Raw genomic sequence first — 17,623 nt, forward strand, 5'->3', positions numbered from 1 at the left:
TAGAGAGAGATGGAGAAAGGGAGAGGGTAGAGAGAGATGGAGAAAGGGAGAGGGTAGAGAGAGATGGAGAAAGGGAGAGGGTAGAGAGAGATGGAGAAAGGGAGAGGGTAGAGAGAGATGGAGAAAGGGAGAGGGTAGAGAGAGATGGAGAAAGGGAGAGGGTAGAGAGAGATGGAGAAAGGGAGAGGGTAGAGAGAGATGGAGAAAGGGAGAGGGTAGAGAGAGATGGAGAAAGGGAGAGGGTAGAGAGAGATGGAGAAAGGGAGAGGGTAGAGAGAGATGGAGAAAGGGAGAGGGTAGAGAGAGATGGAGAAAGGGAGAGGGTAGAGAGAGATGGAGAAAGGGAGAGGGTAGAGAGAGATGGAGAAAGGGAGAGGGTAGAGAGATGGAGAAAGGGAGAGGGTAGAGATATGGAGAAAGGGAGAGGGTAGAGAGATGGAGAAAGGGAGAGGGTAGAGAGATGGAGAAAGGGGGGGGTAGAGAGATGGAGAAAGGGAGGGGTAGAGAGAGATGGAGAAAGGGAGGGGTAGAGAGAAATGGAGAAAGGGAGGGGTAGAGAGAAATGGAGAAAGGGAGGGGTAGAGATGGAGAAAGGGAGAGGGTAGAGAGATGGAGAAAGGGAGAGGGTAGAGAGAGATGGAGAAAGGGAGGGGTAGAGAGAGATGGAGAAAGGGAGAGGGTAGAGAGATGGAGAAAGGGAGAGGGTAGAGAGAGATGGAGAAAGGGAGAGGGTAGAGAGAGATGGAGAAAGGGAGAGGGTAGAGAGATGGAGAAAGGGAGAGGGTAGAGAGAAATGGAGAAAGGGAGAGGGTAGAGAGAGATGGAGAAAGGGAGAGGGTAGAGAGATGGAGAAAGGGAGAGGTAGAGAGATGGAGAAAGGGAGAGGGTAGAGAGATGGAGAAAGGGAGGGGTAGAGAGAAATGGAGAAAGGGAGAGGTAGAGAGAAATGGAGAAAGGGAGAGGGTAGAGAGATGGAGAAAGGGAGGGGTAGAGAGATGAAGAAAGGGAGGGGTAGAGAGATGGAGAAAGGGAGGGGTAGAGAGATGGAGAAAGGGAGAGGGTAGAGAGATGGAGAAAGGGAGAGGGTAGAGAGATGGAGAAAGGGAGGGGTAGAGAGATGGAGAAAGGGAGAGGGTAGAGAGAGATGGAGAAAGGGAGGGGTAGAGAGAGATGGAGAAAGGGGGGGTAGAGAGATGGAGAAAGGGAGGGGTAAAGAGATGGAGAAAGGGAGGGGTAGAGAGATGGAGAAAGGGAGGGGTAGAGAGAGATAAAGAAAGGGAGGGGTAGAGAGAGATGGAGAAAGGGGGGGTAGAGAGAGGGTTGATTGATTGAAACCTCTCAATGACAGTTAAAGTCACCCAGCAACTAAAGAAAGCCCTTTAAGGGAAGGTCATCAGGTCTTGGGGTTAAAGGTCAGAGGGGACTGACCTGCAGCTGCTTCTTGAGGCGCTCGTTCTTCTGGGCCTCGGTGACGCGCTCCTCCTCACTGCGCAGGTCCAGGGCACTCACACCCTCCAGGGAGAGCTCGGCGGCGTCCTCGGCGTGGTTCTCGTCCTGCTCCTCGTGCTCGCTCTCCGTGGAGCCGCCCGCTGGTGTCGACGGGATCGTCATCACAGTCTTCAGCTCCTCCTTGGTCTTCTCCAGGTCGTCCTGGGCTGAGATGGCCTGGGGAGAAGGTGAGTTATGGGACTTATTCAGGAAGGTGCAACGTTATAGAACATTTCAGTACAACCTACAACTGACTGACTCTATACAGTGTAGTCTATATTGTAACCAGGACACAGTGTAGAATGTAGGGAGGTGGTTACCTTCTGCTGCCATTCAGTGGCCTCCTCTTCCTTTTTCCTCTTGGCTTCCTCCAGCAGGGCTATTTTGGCGGTGAACTCGCCCAGCTCAGCGGCCAGCTGTTCCTGGTTCTTCATCTGGTCAGCGGCCTGCCTGGCCAGCTCTGCCTTGGCCTCCTCCGCTGCCTGTCTCTCCTTCTCCAGCCTCTCCGCCTCCTCCCTGGCTCTCTTCCTCTCCTGCTCCAGCTCCAGGGCCCTGCGTGTCTGCTCCTCCAACTCTGTGACAAAATACACAAAGTCCGTTAGCCCGTCTCAAAAAACAACCCTTTTCGCTGTTCTTCCTCAAACCATGTCCAGCAGCACCCACAATTTTTACAATGTGACCAATGAGATGCTTGGTCAGCCATGACTGTAAAAACAAAACGACAAAGGAAAAATTATATAACAGGCAGGAAATGCCTATAAAAAGTGAGAGGGGACCCGCACACAACAGTAAAAACAGTATGGAACAAAAAGAAAACAACATGGATGTCTCTCTGTCAACACACCGCCCAAGTCAGTCTATACCACTGGAACACAATGTGGATGTCTCTGTCAACACACCGCCCAAGTCAGTCTATACCACTGGAACACAATGTGGATGTCTCTGTCAACACACCGCCCAAGTCAGTCTATACCACTGGAACACAATGTGGATGTCTCTGTCAACACACCGCCCAAGTCAGTCTATACCACTGGAACACAATGTGGATGTCTCTGTCAACACACCGCCCAAGTCAGTCTATACCACTGGAACACAATGTGGATGTCTCTGTCAACACACCGCCCAAGTCAGTCTATACCACTGGAACACAATGTGGATGTCTCTGTCAACACACCGCCCAAGTCAGTCTATACCACTGGAACACAATGTGGATGTCTCTGTCAACACACCGCCCAAGTCAGTCTATACCACTGGAACACAATGTGGATGTCTCTGTCAACACACCGCCCAAGTCAGTCTATACCACTGGAACACAACGTGGATGTCTCTCTGTCAACACACCGCCCAAGTCAGTCTATACCACTGGAACACAACGTGGATGTCTCTCTGTCAACACACCGCCCAAGTCAGTCTATACCACTGGAACACAACGTGGATGTCTCTCTGTCAACACACCGCCCAAGTCAGTCTATACCACTGGAACACAATGTGGATGTCTCTGTCAACACACCGCCCAAGTCAGTCTATACCACTGGAACACAATGTGGATGTCTCTGTCAACACACCGCCCAAGTCAGTCTATACCACTGGAACACAATGTGGATGTCTCTGTCAACACACCGCCCAAGTCAGTCTATACCACTGGAACACAATGTGGATGTCTCTGTCAACACACCGCCCAAGTCAGTCTATACCACTGGAACACAATGTGGATGTCTCTGTCAACACACCGCCCAAGTCAGTCTATACCACTGGAACACAATGTGGATGTCTCTGTCAACACACCGCCCAAGTCAGTCTATACCACTGGAACACAATGTGGATGTCTCTGTCAACACACCGCCCAAGTCAGTCTATACCACTGGAACACAATGTGGATGTCTCTGTCAACACACCGCCCAAGTCAGTCTATACCACTGGAACACAATGTGGATGTCTCTGTCAACACACCGCCCAAGTCAGTCTATACCACTGGAACACAATGTGGATGTCTCTGTCAACACACCGCCCAAGTCAGTCTATACCACTGGAACACAATGTGGATGTCTCTGTCAACACACCGCCCAAGTCAGTCTATACCACTGGAACACAATGTGGATGTCTCTGTCAACACACCGCCCAAGTCAGTCTATACCACTGGAACACAATGTGGATGTCTCTGTCAACACACCGCCCAAGTCAGTCTATACCACTGGAACACAATGTGGATGTCTCTGTCAACACACCGCCCAAGTCAGTCTATACCACTGGAACACAATGTGGATGTCTCTGTCAACACACCGCCCAAGTCAGTCTATACCACTGGAACACAATGTGGATGTCTCTGTCAACACACCGCCCAAGTCAGTCTATACCACTGGAACACAATGTGGATGTCTCTGTCAACACACCGCCCAAGTCAGTCTATACCACTGGAACACAATGTGGATGTCTCTGTCAACACACCGCCCAAGTCAGTCTATACCACTGGAACACAATGTGGATGTCTCTGTCAACACACCGCCCAAGTCAGTCTATACCACTGGAACACAATGTGGATGTCTCTGTCAACACACCGCCCAAGTCAGTCTATACCACTGGAACACAATGTGGATGTCTCTGTCAACACACCGCCCAAGTCAGTCTATACCACTGGAACACAATGTGGATGTCTCTGTCAACACACCGCCCAAGTCAGTCTATACCACTGGAACACAATGTGGATGTCTCTGTCAACACACCGCCCAAGTCAGTCTATACCACTGGAACACAATGTGGATGTCTCTGTCAACACACCGCCCAAGTCAGTCTATACCACTGGAACACAATGTGGATGTCTCTGTCAACACACCGCCCAAGTCAGTCTATACCACTGGAACACAATGTGGATGTCTCTGTCAACACACCGCCCAAGTCAGTCTATACCACTGGAACACAATGTGGATGTCTCTGTCAACACACCGCCCAAGTCAGTCTATACCACTGGAACACAATGTGGATGTCTCTGTCAACACACCGCCCAAGTCAGTCTATACCACTGGAACACAATGTGGATGTCTCTGTCAACACACCGCCCAAGTCAGTCTATACCACTGGAACACAATGTGGATGTCTCTGTCAACACACCGCCCAAGTCAGTCTATACCACTGGAACACAATGTGGATGTCTCTGTCAACACACCGCCCAAGTCAGTCTATACCACTGGAACACAATGTGGATGTCTCTGTCAACACACCGCCCAAGTCAGTCTATACCACTGGAACACAATGTGGATGTCTCTGTCAACACACCGCCCAAGTCAGTCTATACCACTGGAACACAATGTGGATGTCTCTGTCAACACACCGCCCAAGTCAGTCTATACCACTGGAACACAATGTGGATGTCTCTGTCAACACACCGCCCAAGTCAGTCTATACCACTGGAACACAATGTGGATGTCTCTGTCAACACACCGCCCAAGTCAGTCTATACCACTGGAACACAACGTGGATGTCTCTCTGTCAACACACCGCCCAAGTCAGTCTATACCACTGGAACACAACGTGGATGTCTCTGTCAACACACCGCCCAAGTCAGTCTATACCACTGGAACACAACGTGGATGTCTCTGTCAACACACCGCCCAAGTCAGTCTATACCACTGGAACACAATGTGGATGTCTCTGTCAACACACCGCCCAAGTCAGTCTATACCACTGGAACACAATGTGGATGTCTCTGTCAACACACCGCCCAAGTCAGTCTATACCACTGGAACACAATGTGGCTGTCTCTGTCAACACACCGCCCAAGTCAGTCTATACCACTGGAACACAATGTGGCTGTCTCTGTCAACACACCGCCCAAGTCAGTCTATACCACTGGAACACAATGTGGCTGTCTCTGTCAACACACCGCCCAAGTCAGTCTATACCACTGGAACACAATGTGGCTGTCTCTGTCAACACACCGCCCAAGTCAGTCTATACCACTGGAACACAATGTGGATGTCTCTGTCAACACACCGCCCAAGTCAGTCTATACCACTGGAACACAATGTGGATGTCTCTGTCAACACACCGCCCAAGTCAGTCTATACCACTGGAACACAATGTGGATGTCTCTCTGTCAACACACCGCCCAAGTCAGTCTATACCACTGGAACACAATGTGGATGTCTCTGTCAACACACCGCCCAAGTCAGTCTATACCACTGGAACACAATGTGGATGTCTCTGTCAACACACCGCCCAAGTCAGTCTATACCACTGGAACACAATGTGGATGTCTCTGTCAACACACCGCCCAAGTCAGTCTATACCACTGGAACACAATGTGGCTGTCTCTGTCAACACACCGCCCAAGTCAGTCTATACCACTGGAACACAATGTGGCTGTCTCTGTCAACACACCGCCCAAGTCAGTCTATACCACTGGAACACAATGTGGCTGTCTCTGTCAACACACCGCCCAAGTCAGTCTATACCACTGGAACACAATGTGGATGTCTCTGTCAACACACCGCCCAAGTCAGTCTATACCACTGGAACACAATGTGGATGTCTCTCTGTCAACACACCGCCCAAGTCAGTCTATACCACTGGAACACAATGTGGATGTCTCTGTCAACACACCGCCCAAGTCAGTCTATACCACTGGAACACAATGTGGATTTCTCTGTCAACACACCGCCCAAGTCAGTCTATACCACTGGAACACAATGTGGATGTCTCTGTCAACACACCGCCCCAGTCAGTCTATACCACTGGAACACAATGTGGATGTCTCTGTCAACACACCGCCCAAGTCAGTCTATACCACTGGAACACAATGTGGATGTCTCTCTGTCAACACACCGCCCAAGTCAGTCTATACCACTGGAACACAATGTGGATGTCTCTGTCAACACACCGCCCAAGTCAGTCTATACCACTGGAACACAATGTGGATGTCTCTGTCAACACACCGCCCAAGTCAGTCTATACCACTGGAACACAATGTGGATGTCTCTCTGTCAACACACCGCCCAAGTCAGTCTATACCACTGGAACACAATGTGGATGTCTCTGTCAACACACCGCCCAAGTCAGTCTATACCACTGGAACACAATGTGGATTGCTCTGTCAACACACCGCCCAAGTCAGTCTATACCACTGGAACACAATGTGGATGTCTCTGTCAACACACCGCCCAAGTCAGTCTATACCACTGGAACACAATGTGGATGTCTCTCTGTCAACACACCGCCCAAGTCAGTCTATACCACTGGAACACAATGTGGATGTCTCTCTGTCAACACACCGCCCAAGTCAGTCTATACCACTGGAACACAATGTGGATGTCTCTGTCAACACACCGCCCAAGTCAGTCTATACCACTGGAACACAATGTGGATGTCTCTGTCAACACACCGCCCAAGTCAGTCTATACCACTGGAACACAATGTGGATGTCTCTGTCAACACACCGCCCAAGTCAGTCTATACCACTGGAACACAATGTGGATGTCTCTCTGTCAACACACCGCCCAAGTCAGTCTATACCACTGGAACACAATGTGGATGTCTCTCTGTCAACACACCGCCCAAGTCAGTCTATACCACTGGAACACAATGTGGATGTCTCTCTGTCAACACACCGCCCAAGTCAGTCTATACCACTGGAACACAATGTGGATGTCTCTGTCAACACACCGCCCAAGTCAGTCTATACCACTGGAACACAATGTGGATGTCTCTGTCAACACACCGCCCAAGTCAGTCTATACCACTGGAACACAATGTGGATGTCTCTGTCAACACACCGCCCAAGTCAGTCTATACCACTGGAACACAATGTGGATGTCTCTCTGTCAACACACCGCCCAAGTCAGTCTATACCACTGGAACACAATGTGGATGTCTCTGTCAACACACCGCCCAAGTCAGTCTATACCACTGGAACACAATGTGGATGTCTCTGTCAACACACCGCCCAAGTCAGTCTATACCACTGGAACACAATGTGGATGTCTCTGTCAACACACCGCCCAAGTCAGTCTATACCACTGGAACACAATGTGGATGTCTCTGTCAACACACCGCCCAAGTCAGTCTATACCACTGGAACACAATGTGGATGTCTCTGTCAACACACCGCCCAAGTCAGTCTATACCACTGGAACACAATGTGGATGTCTCTGTCAACACACCGCCCAAGTCAGTCTATACCACTGGAACACAATGTGGATGTCTCTGTCAACACACCGCCCAAGTCAGTCTATACCACTGGAACACAATGTGGATTGCTCTGTCAACACACCGCCCAAGTCAGTCTATACCACTGGAACACAATGTGGATTGCTCTGTCAACACACCGCCCAAGTCAGTCTATACCACTGGAACACAATGTGGATGTCTCTCTGTCAACACACCGCCCAAGTCAGTCTATACCACTGGAACACAATGTGGATGTCTCTGTCAACACACCGCCCAAGTCAGTCTATACCACTGGAACACAATGTGGCTGTCTCTCTGTCAACACACCGCCCAAGTCTATAAGATCAGATGGTAGTGTTGAGAGGGGGGAGGTTTAAATAAGTGTTTTTGAGTGGACTTAATGTTTACCTGGTGCTAAGAACAGTTCTATAAGAAGTAAGAAATTAGGTTAGTACCGTGGTGCAGTGAGGACCAGTCTAGAAGGTTAGGGTTAGGTCCCATTGGCATACTGACTGACACTGACCAACCAACAGCCCCATTTAGAGCCCACATCATATCAACACCATGAAAACATTCCAGGTGACGACAGAGGCAGGTTTACCTAGCATTTGCAACAGTGCAACATTTGCACCTGATATTGCCCTGGGTCAATAAAGATTTTAAATACAAAGTAAATATATAATTCCCCTATGGCAAATAAGAGGTGCAGATATTGCATGAATGTTGAATGTATTTGGTATTATAGCGTGTACACTAACTAGTACAGAGACAGGAGGAAAGTTAGAGGGTTGAAGATCAGGGGAGCTGTGGGAAGAGGCCGACTGGTACCTTCCTGGGCCCTCATCGTCTGGTTCTCGATCAGCCTCAGTCTCTTCATCAGCTCGTCCTTCTCTCGCTCTATTCTCTCCTTCTCTTTCTCTGCATGCTCTCGTTTCTTCTTCTCGTTCTCCAGCTGGGCTCTGTCAGGAATTGATGAAGGGATACCTCATCTAACCGCTAGGAAATGAACCCTTGCAACGAAGCACTATATAGCGGTGTTTATCATTGTCACCTTAAGTGATATCTTAAGTATCTTATTAAAGTGTACTGTAATATCCAGAGCATCAAACTAACATGTCAATGTGTTGTACATGATGTCTTGTTAATGTCTGTATGTCATTTCAACATTCTGGATGATTCATATTGACTTTATAAAATATTCTGAAAAGGTGATATTGTTGTTTGCTAGAAAGGTTCAAATATATAGCATACCTGCTATGGAATGTCTCTCTACATAGGCTTTCATTTCTGTCAACATATAGCTATGAAAGTAAAGTAAATATCCTTGATAGCAATTTATATACAGACAGTCTAATACTGCCCTCTAGTGGTGCTGATCTGGGGGTATTGTCAGAAGGTGTGTGTCTGCGTTAGTGTGTGTCTCTGTGTGTACCTCTCCTGCTGTTTGTGGTGTTTCTCCTCTCTGGCCTGGGCCTTCATCTGCTGCACCTCGATGGTGTCAGGCTTCCTCCTCCTCATGTACAGCTCGTGGTTCCCCATACACAGAGCCAGGATACGCTTGTTGATCCGCAACCGTGGCGCGTAGAACACAAAGTCCTACAGGGACACAGGAGACCGAGTTCAGGGGAAAACCGTTAGGATGTCTAGATAGACCATGAGATTACTATGTTTGACAACAGAGAATATGATGAACTCTTGAGAGTATAATTCACTACTACTTATTATTGTTCTGGAAAAGGGATCTGTGTCACATCTTGTTGTTTTGGGATCTTAAAGGAAAAAAATCAGACAAAGGGAGACTTACTGGAGCTTTCTTGTCGATGGGTTTGATGACAAACTTCTTGTCGTTGAAGGAGATGTTTCGGATCTCGCTCCAAGGGAAGCCGATCTTTGGTGTCAGTCTGGGGGGAAATGTTGATATTTGGAAAATTGATGCACACAGACAGTTTTCAATATTCAAAATTAAGTTGTATTTTGGGGTGTAAAATATTGTGCAATAAAAGCTGCCAGCAGATGGCGATGATAGGCTTGAGACGTCCAAATCCATGTCAATTGCTGTATATTATACTGATCTGTGATCAGATTCCAGTCCTGCCAATGCAAGTCTCTACTCAAGAGATTGGCACTGCATTATTGTCTACCAGCTGATCTGAGGTCAGTGTTGGGAAAAAAAGGGAATAGGTCGAGTGGCAGGACAGGAAACCATTTCAAAGCCGTGCCACAGTCGTGTCCCATCCACAAATGAGAGGAAGACAGGAAGAGTAACAGACCCTACTTACTCTCTTCCCCCACCCCTCTCTCCTCTACTGCTAAAAAATAGCATTTACCCATCCTTCTCTCTCTCTCTTTTCTTCTTGGACATCTTTGATTCACCCCAACACTCAAACTACAGTTTGTAAAGTAGAACAACTAGGCGAAATCTGATTAAACATCTGCTTATCATTACAGTACGTAGTTTAACAGTAGATTTCCAATAGGCCAGCCATAATTGATACAGCTGTAGTAGTAGTGAGACTGACTTGTCTTCGTGTTCGTAGATGTTGAGTCCCAGGGCGTCCACTCCCAGCCACAGCTCTGTCCCCTTCTTGTTCTTGATCTCAAAGTAGTTGACTCCGTACATCTCCAGGTCCTGAGCTATCTTCAGGTACTCCATCATAGAGTCCTCTCTGGGGGAAACGCACATCAGTGTTACGTTTCTGACATGGAAATGTCTCGTTGTGGGGAACCATTCAGACAAATGCATCTTCTACGAGACAAAACACCTCTCCCAATAACCCTCATTAACACAAACAGAGATAGAAATCCACACAGACCTGAGCATGCCTCGGTGCTCCTCATGCCAGGTCTGTATCCGGTCCTCCCACTGCTCCTTGGTGAGCTTGTGCTGCTCTAGGACTCTACACAACACAGAACATTCCAGGATTCCTTGTTAGTATGTGGATGGTGCATGACTCCGGGATATTTCTGCTTCTGGCCAGTGGCCACTCACCTCTGTGGAAGCAGTCTGTCGTTGGTGAGGTAGCCAGGCTTGTGGCTGTCTTTGTTGTAGTCTGTGTACTTGGCCTGGACAGAGTAGGATGCCAGCAGCACGGCAGTCTCCGGGGGACAGTAGTTCTCATCGTTCAAAATGGCCTCTTTCACCTGGTCAGAGAAGCCAAAAGGAGAGAGGAAAACAAAAAGGGAACAATAAAGTAGAGGTCATGTGAACTCACCTTGCCCAGTAAGGTACTGAACTTAGGAAGGATTTGGCATTAAGACACCACGAGTAAAACAAATAAAAAATAAAGAGTATGTCTGTTTTTGACTGTCAAGACTTAGAATACTGATGACTTAGAATCCTAGACCAACAATGAAAAGCCCCCCCCCCCCCCCCCCCCCCGACTGACGTGGTGTCATCACTGTGCGACAAAGACAGAAGCTTTGTTCGAATACCCATACTAACATACTGTATACTACATACTATTTGTATACTAAGATGAACTAACGGTATCCTTTCAGGTGAGTGTACCGTTGAAGCCGCGCCCATTTTCTGAAGAATTACATTATGGGCCCTAAAAGCACAGAAATAGTGTCCACTGTTTGCATACATCGTATTTTGGCAAATGTACAACATCCGGGAACTTTTGGCATACTAAATATATCCATACTATGACCAATAAGCATACTACATTCTCAATTTCTGTCACAAATAGTATGGTTAGTATGAGTATTGGAACACAGCTAGTATCAGTTACCTGCAGGAAGAAGAGTCTCTGTGTGATCTCCTGGATCAGCTCCTCAGACACGTCCTCAGGGAAGAACTTGGCCCGGAACTTAAACTGCAGAGGGTTCTCCTTCTTTACATCCTGGGATGTCACCTGGAGGGGACAAGGACAACACCTTTAAAGCCCTGTACAGACACAAGACCACTAGAGGTAGACTAGACGACTGTCAGTAGTCCGGAGTGCCTTCTATCGCCTTGTCTCCTCTCCCTTATCTGCACTGACAGGGGGAAAACGTGGCTGGCTAAGATGCATGCACAGTAAGCATCCGTGTTTGACTATTGAGATACTTGGAGGATCCAGAAGCTTTACAATCTAAGCTTTATAAGCTGGGCTATGAAGCTAAATCATAGAAGTTGGTTATGAAGCCATAAAGGTATGAACAAACTTCTGTTATCTAATCTTATCCTAATTAGTGATAGGATTGGACCCTCTTTACAGCTGCTTATGTCCCAGACTCCGGGACCAAGAATCAGAACACTTTCCACTGGAGACAACTGTTAAAATAAATCCTGTTGTAGATCACCCTGACAGAACCACACTGCTCTACGACTACTGAACTAGTTCCAACAAGAAACACACACACTGACACACTCCCTCTGTCTTTTACGGCACTTCAGAGCAGTTTTTTTGGGGGGGCCGGAGGGTCTTTGGCCTGAGTATGACAGGAAGTCTGTGAAAGTGCACATTTGAGGCCCCCTGACCACAGCCTAATAACCATCTCAAACTGACTGCTGGCAGCCACTCTGGAAACAGAGAGAAGAGATAGAGAAACCAAGAGAAAACACGAGAGTAGACACCTTTTTATTAAGCTTCAGCCACGTGCTGTAACCCTTGCTGTCCACGTACTGCAGTCCGAAGAACCAGACCTCTCGAAGCCCCACCGTCTTCACCACCTGTTAACATCAGACAATACTCCACCATTAAACAGTTGGGAGGGTGGGATTACTGAGAAAGTCATACATTTCTCATGTGAAAAGTCCTATAGAACGCAACATGCTAGCAACCATTTGTTTCATGACAAAAGTTCAGACTTTGCGACTAGGATGAAAGTTAGGCTCACATGTTACTGTGTAAATAAATACTGCAATGCAGGTTTAATTGAGAGGGGCGTTTTAGCCTCTGCCTGACTAGAGGCTCCTCGGCAGCGATGGGCCCGCTGTGGCATAACTCCTCCATAATGGGCCCTGGGCTCACCATTAAAAACTCTGGGAGGTTGACTAATAGGCCAGCCAGTTGACACGCGGCAACAAGCTACTTAGATTCACTCTGTTAACTGCAGAGGAGGGCAATGAGGCAGATGTCCATAACTCCTGATGAATTCCTGGAAATGGATTGTGTGTGTGTGTATGTGTGTGTGTGTGTGTGTGTACTGGGAATACAAAACACACTGTGAAGTGTATGAAGACAGCTGGACACAGTCCAGGACAGTCGCCACCTGCCTGCGCGTCAATGGTCTCATTTCTTACAGTTCTTCAGCCCTCCTAAACACTCTCCAGCTTCTGTTTGTGAGAAAATGCTCTGGTACCGTTTGTTGTCAAGGCGATATTGTTAACATGTGTTACAGAGTAGCTTTACAGACATATAGGAACCTCAGAGATAGAAATGATGCTCTGACATTACAATATCATCATCATCCTCCTCCAGTGTCAGGCTGAGAAGTTGCAGAAAACAATAAAGATCCCGAAAACAGTCCATCATTCAATGACCTCCAATGCACCCTCAAAACTACAGTATAACCATGTCATTGTTGAAACGACATCAATGTAATTAATTGGGGACATTGTCTCCACTCTCAACTCATTGAGGTGGGAGAAATCCTTTGAGTGAACCATAGGACCAGGACAGGCCCCAGTTTTACCCCAGCTAGCTATGTCTATATCATATGAATATTTCAGCCAGGGACATCAATACTGCAATGGGTGGATATGGATGCTGGAAAAGCATCCATGGGGGGTGGGGTCCGTGCTGCCCCGGCATGACCGTCAGTCACAGTAACGCTGCTCCATTATGACAGGAGAACAGTAGTGATACTATGACAACAGTAACTGACCGTCAGTCACAGTAACACTGCTCCATTATGACAGGAGAACAGTAGTGATACTATGACAACAGTAACTGACCGTCAGTCACAGTAACGCTGCTCCATTATGACAGGAGAACAGTACTGATACTATGACAACAGTAACTGACTGTCAGTCACAGTAACACTGCTCCATTATGACAGGAGAACAGTAGTGATACTATGACAACAGTAACTGACCGTCAGTCACAGTAACGCTGCTCCATTATGACAGGAGAACAGTAGTGATACTATGACAACAGTAACTGACCGTCAGTCACAGTAACGCTGCTCCATTATGACAGGAGAACAGTACTGATACTATGACAACAGTAACTGACCGTCAGTCACAGTAACGCTGCTCCATTATGACAGGAGAACAGTACTGATACTATGACAACAGTAACTGACTGTCAGTCACAGTAACACTGCTCCATTATGACAGGAGAACAGTAGTGATACTATGACAACAGTAACTGGCTTTCAGTCACAGTAACACTGCTCCATTATGACAGGAGAACAGTAGTGATACTATGACAACAGTAACTGGCTGTCAGTCACAGTAACACTGCTCCATTATGACAGGAGAACAGTACTGATACTATGACAACAGTAACTGACCGTCAGTCACAGTAACGCTGCTCCATTATGACAGGAGAACAGTAGTGATACTATGACAACAGTAACTGACTGTCAGTCACAGTAACACTGCTCCATTATGACAGGAGAACAGTAGTGATACTATGACAACAGTAACTGACCGTCAGTCACAGTAACGCTGCTCCATTATGACAGGAGAACAGTAGTGATACTATGACAACAGTAACTGACCGTCAGTCACAGTAACGCTGCTCCATTATGACAGGAGAACAGTAGTGATACTATGACAACAGTAACTGACCGTCAGTCACAGTAACACTGCTCCATTATGACAGGAGAACAGTACTGATACTATGGCAACAGTAACTAACTACACGTCAATCAGGACAGTGTATATCGACAGACTAATCTTCCACGATAATACTAACAAAAAGGGATAAATTAACCTAATCCGGGAACAATGTAAAGCACCCACTTCATCTTACATTTTATACTATAGTTCTATTAGGTTTTAAGTTATGTGAATTCTCAGTTTGAGTCCTGGCCCTTGCTTACCTGGTCAAAGAGCTGTTTGCCAGTGGTGTTGGGCTGGATGGCAAACTCCAGCTCTGCGTCCATGGTGGTCACCCGCACATTAATCTACAAAACAAGTTTGCATGTTATTTACTAGTTTGCATGTAATGTTCCATTCACTGTATTGCTGTACTGTAGGCTGTCAACTTTTCACACGACACCATCACCATGTGCCATGGTCAGCGTTTCAGGAAGTGTCAGATGCAGCGTTAACACATTTAAAATGGTAGTGAGTCAGCCATTTTGGTGGACATGAAATGAACAAATTACATTTCGGTTTGTTTTAGTGCAGGAGACTGAACACCCCTCAAGGGAGCAACAAAGGCCTTCCAGCAAGACAGAGAACTGAAGGAGTGTTGTGTGTGTGTTTGAATGGGCTAATGCAGTGCCTGTGTGTGTCTTTTTGCCCTCTCAGCACTCAGTGAGTACTCCCCTTCCTAGCGGCCACCGCCTCCTCCTCCCTGTGAGGAGGAGCAGAGGAGCAAGGCCAGCCATTGGCTGCTGCTGTCTGAGCTGCACTAGGCTGGCCTAGCACCAGACCTGACACACAGCTGATAGAATAGGCCTGACCCCAAGGGCATCCTCCATAACTGACACACACATTCTCCATCCCTGTTTACCCAAACACCTCCTCACTGGAGAGGCAGAGGTAGAGGGGAAAATAAAAAAAGACACAGTGCGATATGCAGAGAGAGAAAGATGATGCCGAGTGGCGGCCAGCTGCACTCCAATCCGGATAGTGCAGCTGTGGGCAACTAAGGTTACAGTACCTTAGTGGCCCATTGAGAGAAGCAGCTTCCCTTGCTCGCCCCTCTTCCTCTTTCTATCATGAATTACCCATGAAACCTCAGGACAGGAACACAACACACACATTCTCTATCCCCGTTTACCCTAACACACGTCATTACTTATCCAGAAAACATTTAAATATCCAGCACAGTACTGTGACTCTCATAAAAATCACACTGTAGAGATTGTGCATCTGCCTCTGTCTCGCTAGCATTAATTAGCCATTAAACCTCCTGTACTCTCGCTCTGCCCCACTAACTATTCAGCACTCTCCAATGAAAGCACATGTAACCGGTGTGAAATGGCTAGCTAGTTAGCGGGGTGCGCGCTAATAACGTGTCAATCGGTGACGTCACTCGCTCTTGAGACCTTGAAGTAGTTGTTTCCCTTGCTCTGCGAGGGCCGCGGCTTTTGTGGAGCGATGGTTAACGATGTGTGCAGAGGTGTCAGTTGTTGATGTGTGCAGAGGTGTCCCTGGTTCGAGCCCAGGTAGGGGTGAGGAGAGGGACGGAAGCTATACTGTTACACACACATGCGATCCCATCCACCTGCATCCTAGTACAGCACAGGAAAAAGCAAGTAGACTAGAGCTAGAACTCTGATAGCATGTTTGGTAGATAAACTTCTTCCTAACAGATGTATATTGAGCAGAAAAATCAAGTCAAATTGTATTTGTCACATGCAGCGAATACAACTGGTGTATGCTTTACCTTGAAATGGTTGCTTACACTTACAAGCCCTTCAATGCTGCAGAGTCGAAAAATAATACAAAAAAACTAGAGAAATAAAATACACAAGAATGGAGCTATATACAGGAAGTACCGGTACCAGATCAATGTGGAGCTATATACAGGGAGTACCAATACCAGATCAATGTGGAGCTATATACAGGGAGTACCAATACCAGATCAATGTGGAGCTATATACAGGGAGTACCAGTACCAGATCAATGTGGAGCTGTATACAGGAAGTACCAGATCAATGTGGAGCTGTATACAGGGAGTACCAGTACCAGATCAATGTGGAGCTGTATACAGGGAGTACCAGTACCAGATCAATGTGGAGCTATATACAGGGAGTACCAGTACCAGATCAATGTGGAGCTATATACAGGGAGTACCAGTACCAGATCAATGTGGAGCTATATACAGGGAGTACCAGTACCAGATCAATGTGGAGCTATATACAGGGAGTACCAGTACCAGATCAATGTGGAGCTATATGCAGGGAGTACCAGTACCAGATCAATGTGGAGCTATATACAGGGAGTACCAGTACCAGATCAATGTGGAGCTATATACAGAGAGAACCAGTACCAGCTCAACGTGCAGAAGTACGAGATGAGGTAGATACAGTAAAGTGACTAGACATGAGGATAGATAACACACGTAAAATAACAGCAGCAGCAAATGTGTAAAAGTGTGTAAGTAGTGCCCTCAGAAAGTATTCAGACCGCTTGACCTTTTCCACAATGTTACGTTACAGCTTTTTCAAAAATGTATTCTAAAAAGTTATCAAATCTATACAAAATACCCCATAATGACAAAGCAAAAATAGGTTATAATTTTTTGCTAATTTATAAGGCGGCAACAGTGAGACTTATTTCTGGAGAGGTACATTTTTTTAATTAGAAGTTCAAACTGTTTGGGTATAGATCTGGAAAGTATGACAGAACTTTGCAGGCTATCTCTGCAGTAGATTGCAACTCCTCCCCCTTTGGCAGTTCTATCTTGACGGAAAATGTTGCAGCTGGGTGTGGAAATCTCAGAATTGTTGGTGGCCTTCCTAAGCCAGGAGTCAGACATGGCAAGGACATCAGGGTTGGCGGAGTGTGCTAAAGCAGTGAGTAAAACAAACTTAGGGAGGAGGCTTCTGATGTTGACATGCATGAAACCAAGGCTTTTTCGATCACAGAAGTCAACAAATGAGGGTGCCTGGGGACACGCGGGGCCTGGGTTTACCTCCACATCACCCGAGGAACAGAGGAGGAGTAGGATGAGGATACGGCTGAAGGCTTTCTTTGTTAGGAAGAAATAGTCTTCACACAGTTTGCAATGAGCCAGGCGGCCCAAACTGCTGCATATACCCTGACTGCTTGCACGGAAGGCAAGAGAAGTGACAATTTCCCTATTTATAAGAAATTCATGTTAGCAGCAATATTAACTAAATATGCAGGTTTAAAAATATATAC

At 47.1% G+C, this 17,623-nt stretch overlaps 1 protein-coding gene and 1 long non-coding RNA gene across 2 annotated transcripts in view; one reads left to right on the plus strand and one right to left on the minus strand.

Annotated features, from left to right (window-relative positions):
* LOC129840652 (radixin-like) overlaps nucleotides 1-17,623 on the minus strand; it is a 35,273-nt gene that overhangs the window by 3,391 nt on the left and 14,259 nt on the right. The window contains exons 3-13 of the mRNA XM_055908685.1: nucleotides 14,626-14,709; nucleotides 12,209-12,304; nucleotides 11,382-11,504; nucleotides 10,637-10,788; nucleotides 10,461-10,544; nucleotides 10,167-10,313; nucleotides 9,452-9,548; nucleotides 9,080-9,243; nucleotides 8,476-8,606; nucleotides 1,809-2,062; nucleotides 1,429-1,665 (exon numbers count right to left, since the gene is read on the minus strand). Coding sequence (XP_055764660.1) covers nucleotides 1,429-1,665; nucleotides 1,809-2,062; nucleotides 8,476-8,606; nucleotides 9,080-9,243; nucleotides 9,452-9,548; nucleotides 10,167-10,313; nucleotides 10,461-10,544; nucleotides 10,637-10,788; nucleotides 11,382-11,504; nucleotides 12,209-12,304; nucleotides 14,626-14,709 — 1,569 coding nt within the window. The remainder of the gene's footprint in view (nucleotides 1-1,428; nucleotides 1,666-1,808; nucleotides 2,063-8,475; nucleotides 8,607-9,079; nucleotides 9,244-9,451; nucleotides 9,549-10,166; nucleotides 10,314-10,460; nucleotides 10,545-10,636; nucleotides 10,789-11,381; nucleotides 11,505-12,208; nucleotides 12,305-14,625; nucleotides 14,710-17,623) is intronic.
* LOC129840666 (uncharacterized) lies at nucleotides 761-1,118 on the plus strand. The gene is made up of 3 exons (XR_008757238.1): nucleotides 761-837; nucleotides 937-987; nucleotides 1,060-1,118. It is a non-coding gene; the product is annotated as an uncharacterized LOC129840666 (long non-coding RNA).

This window comes from Salvelinus fontinalis, chromosome 41 (genome assembly GCF_029448725.1).
Source record: "Salvelinus fontinalis isolate EN_2023a chromosome 41, ASM2944872v1, whole genome shotgun sequence".
NCBI lineage: Eukaryota > Metazoa > Chordata > Actinopteri > Salmoniformes > Salmonidae > Salvelinus > Salvelinus fontinalis.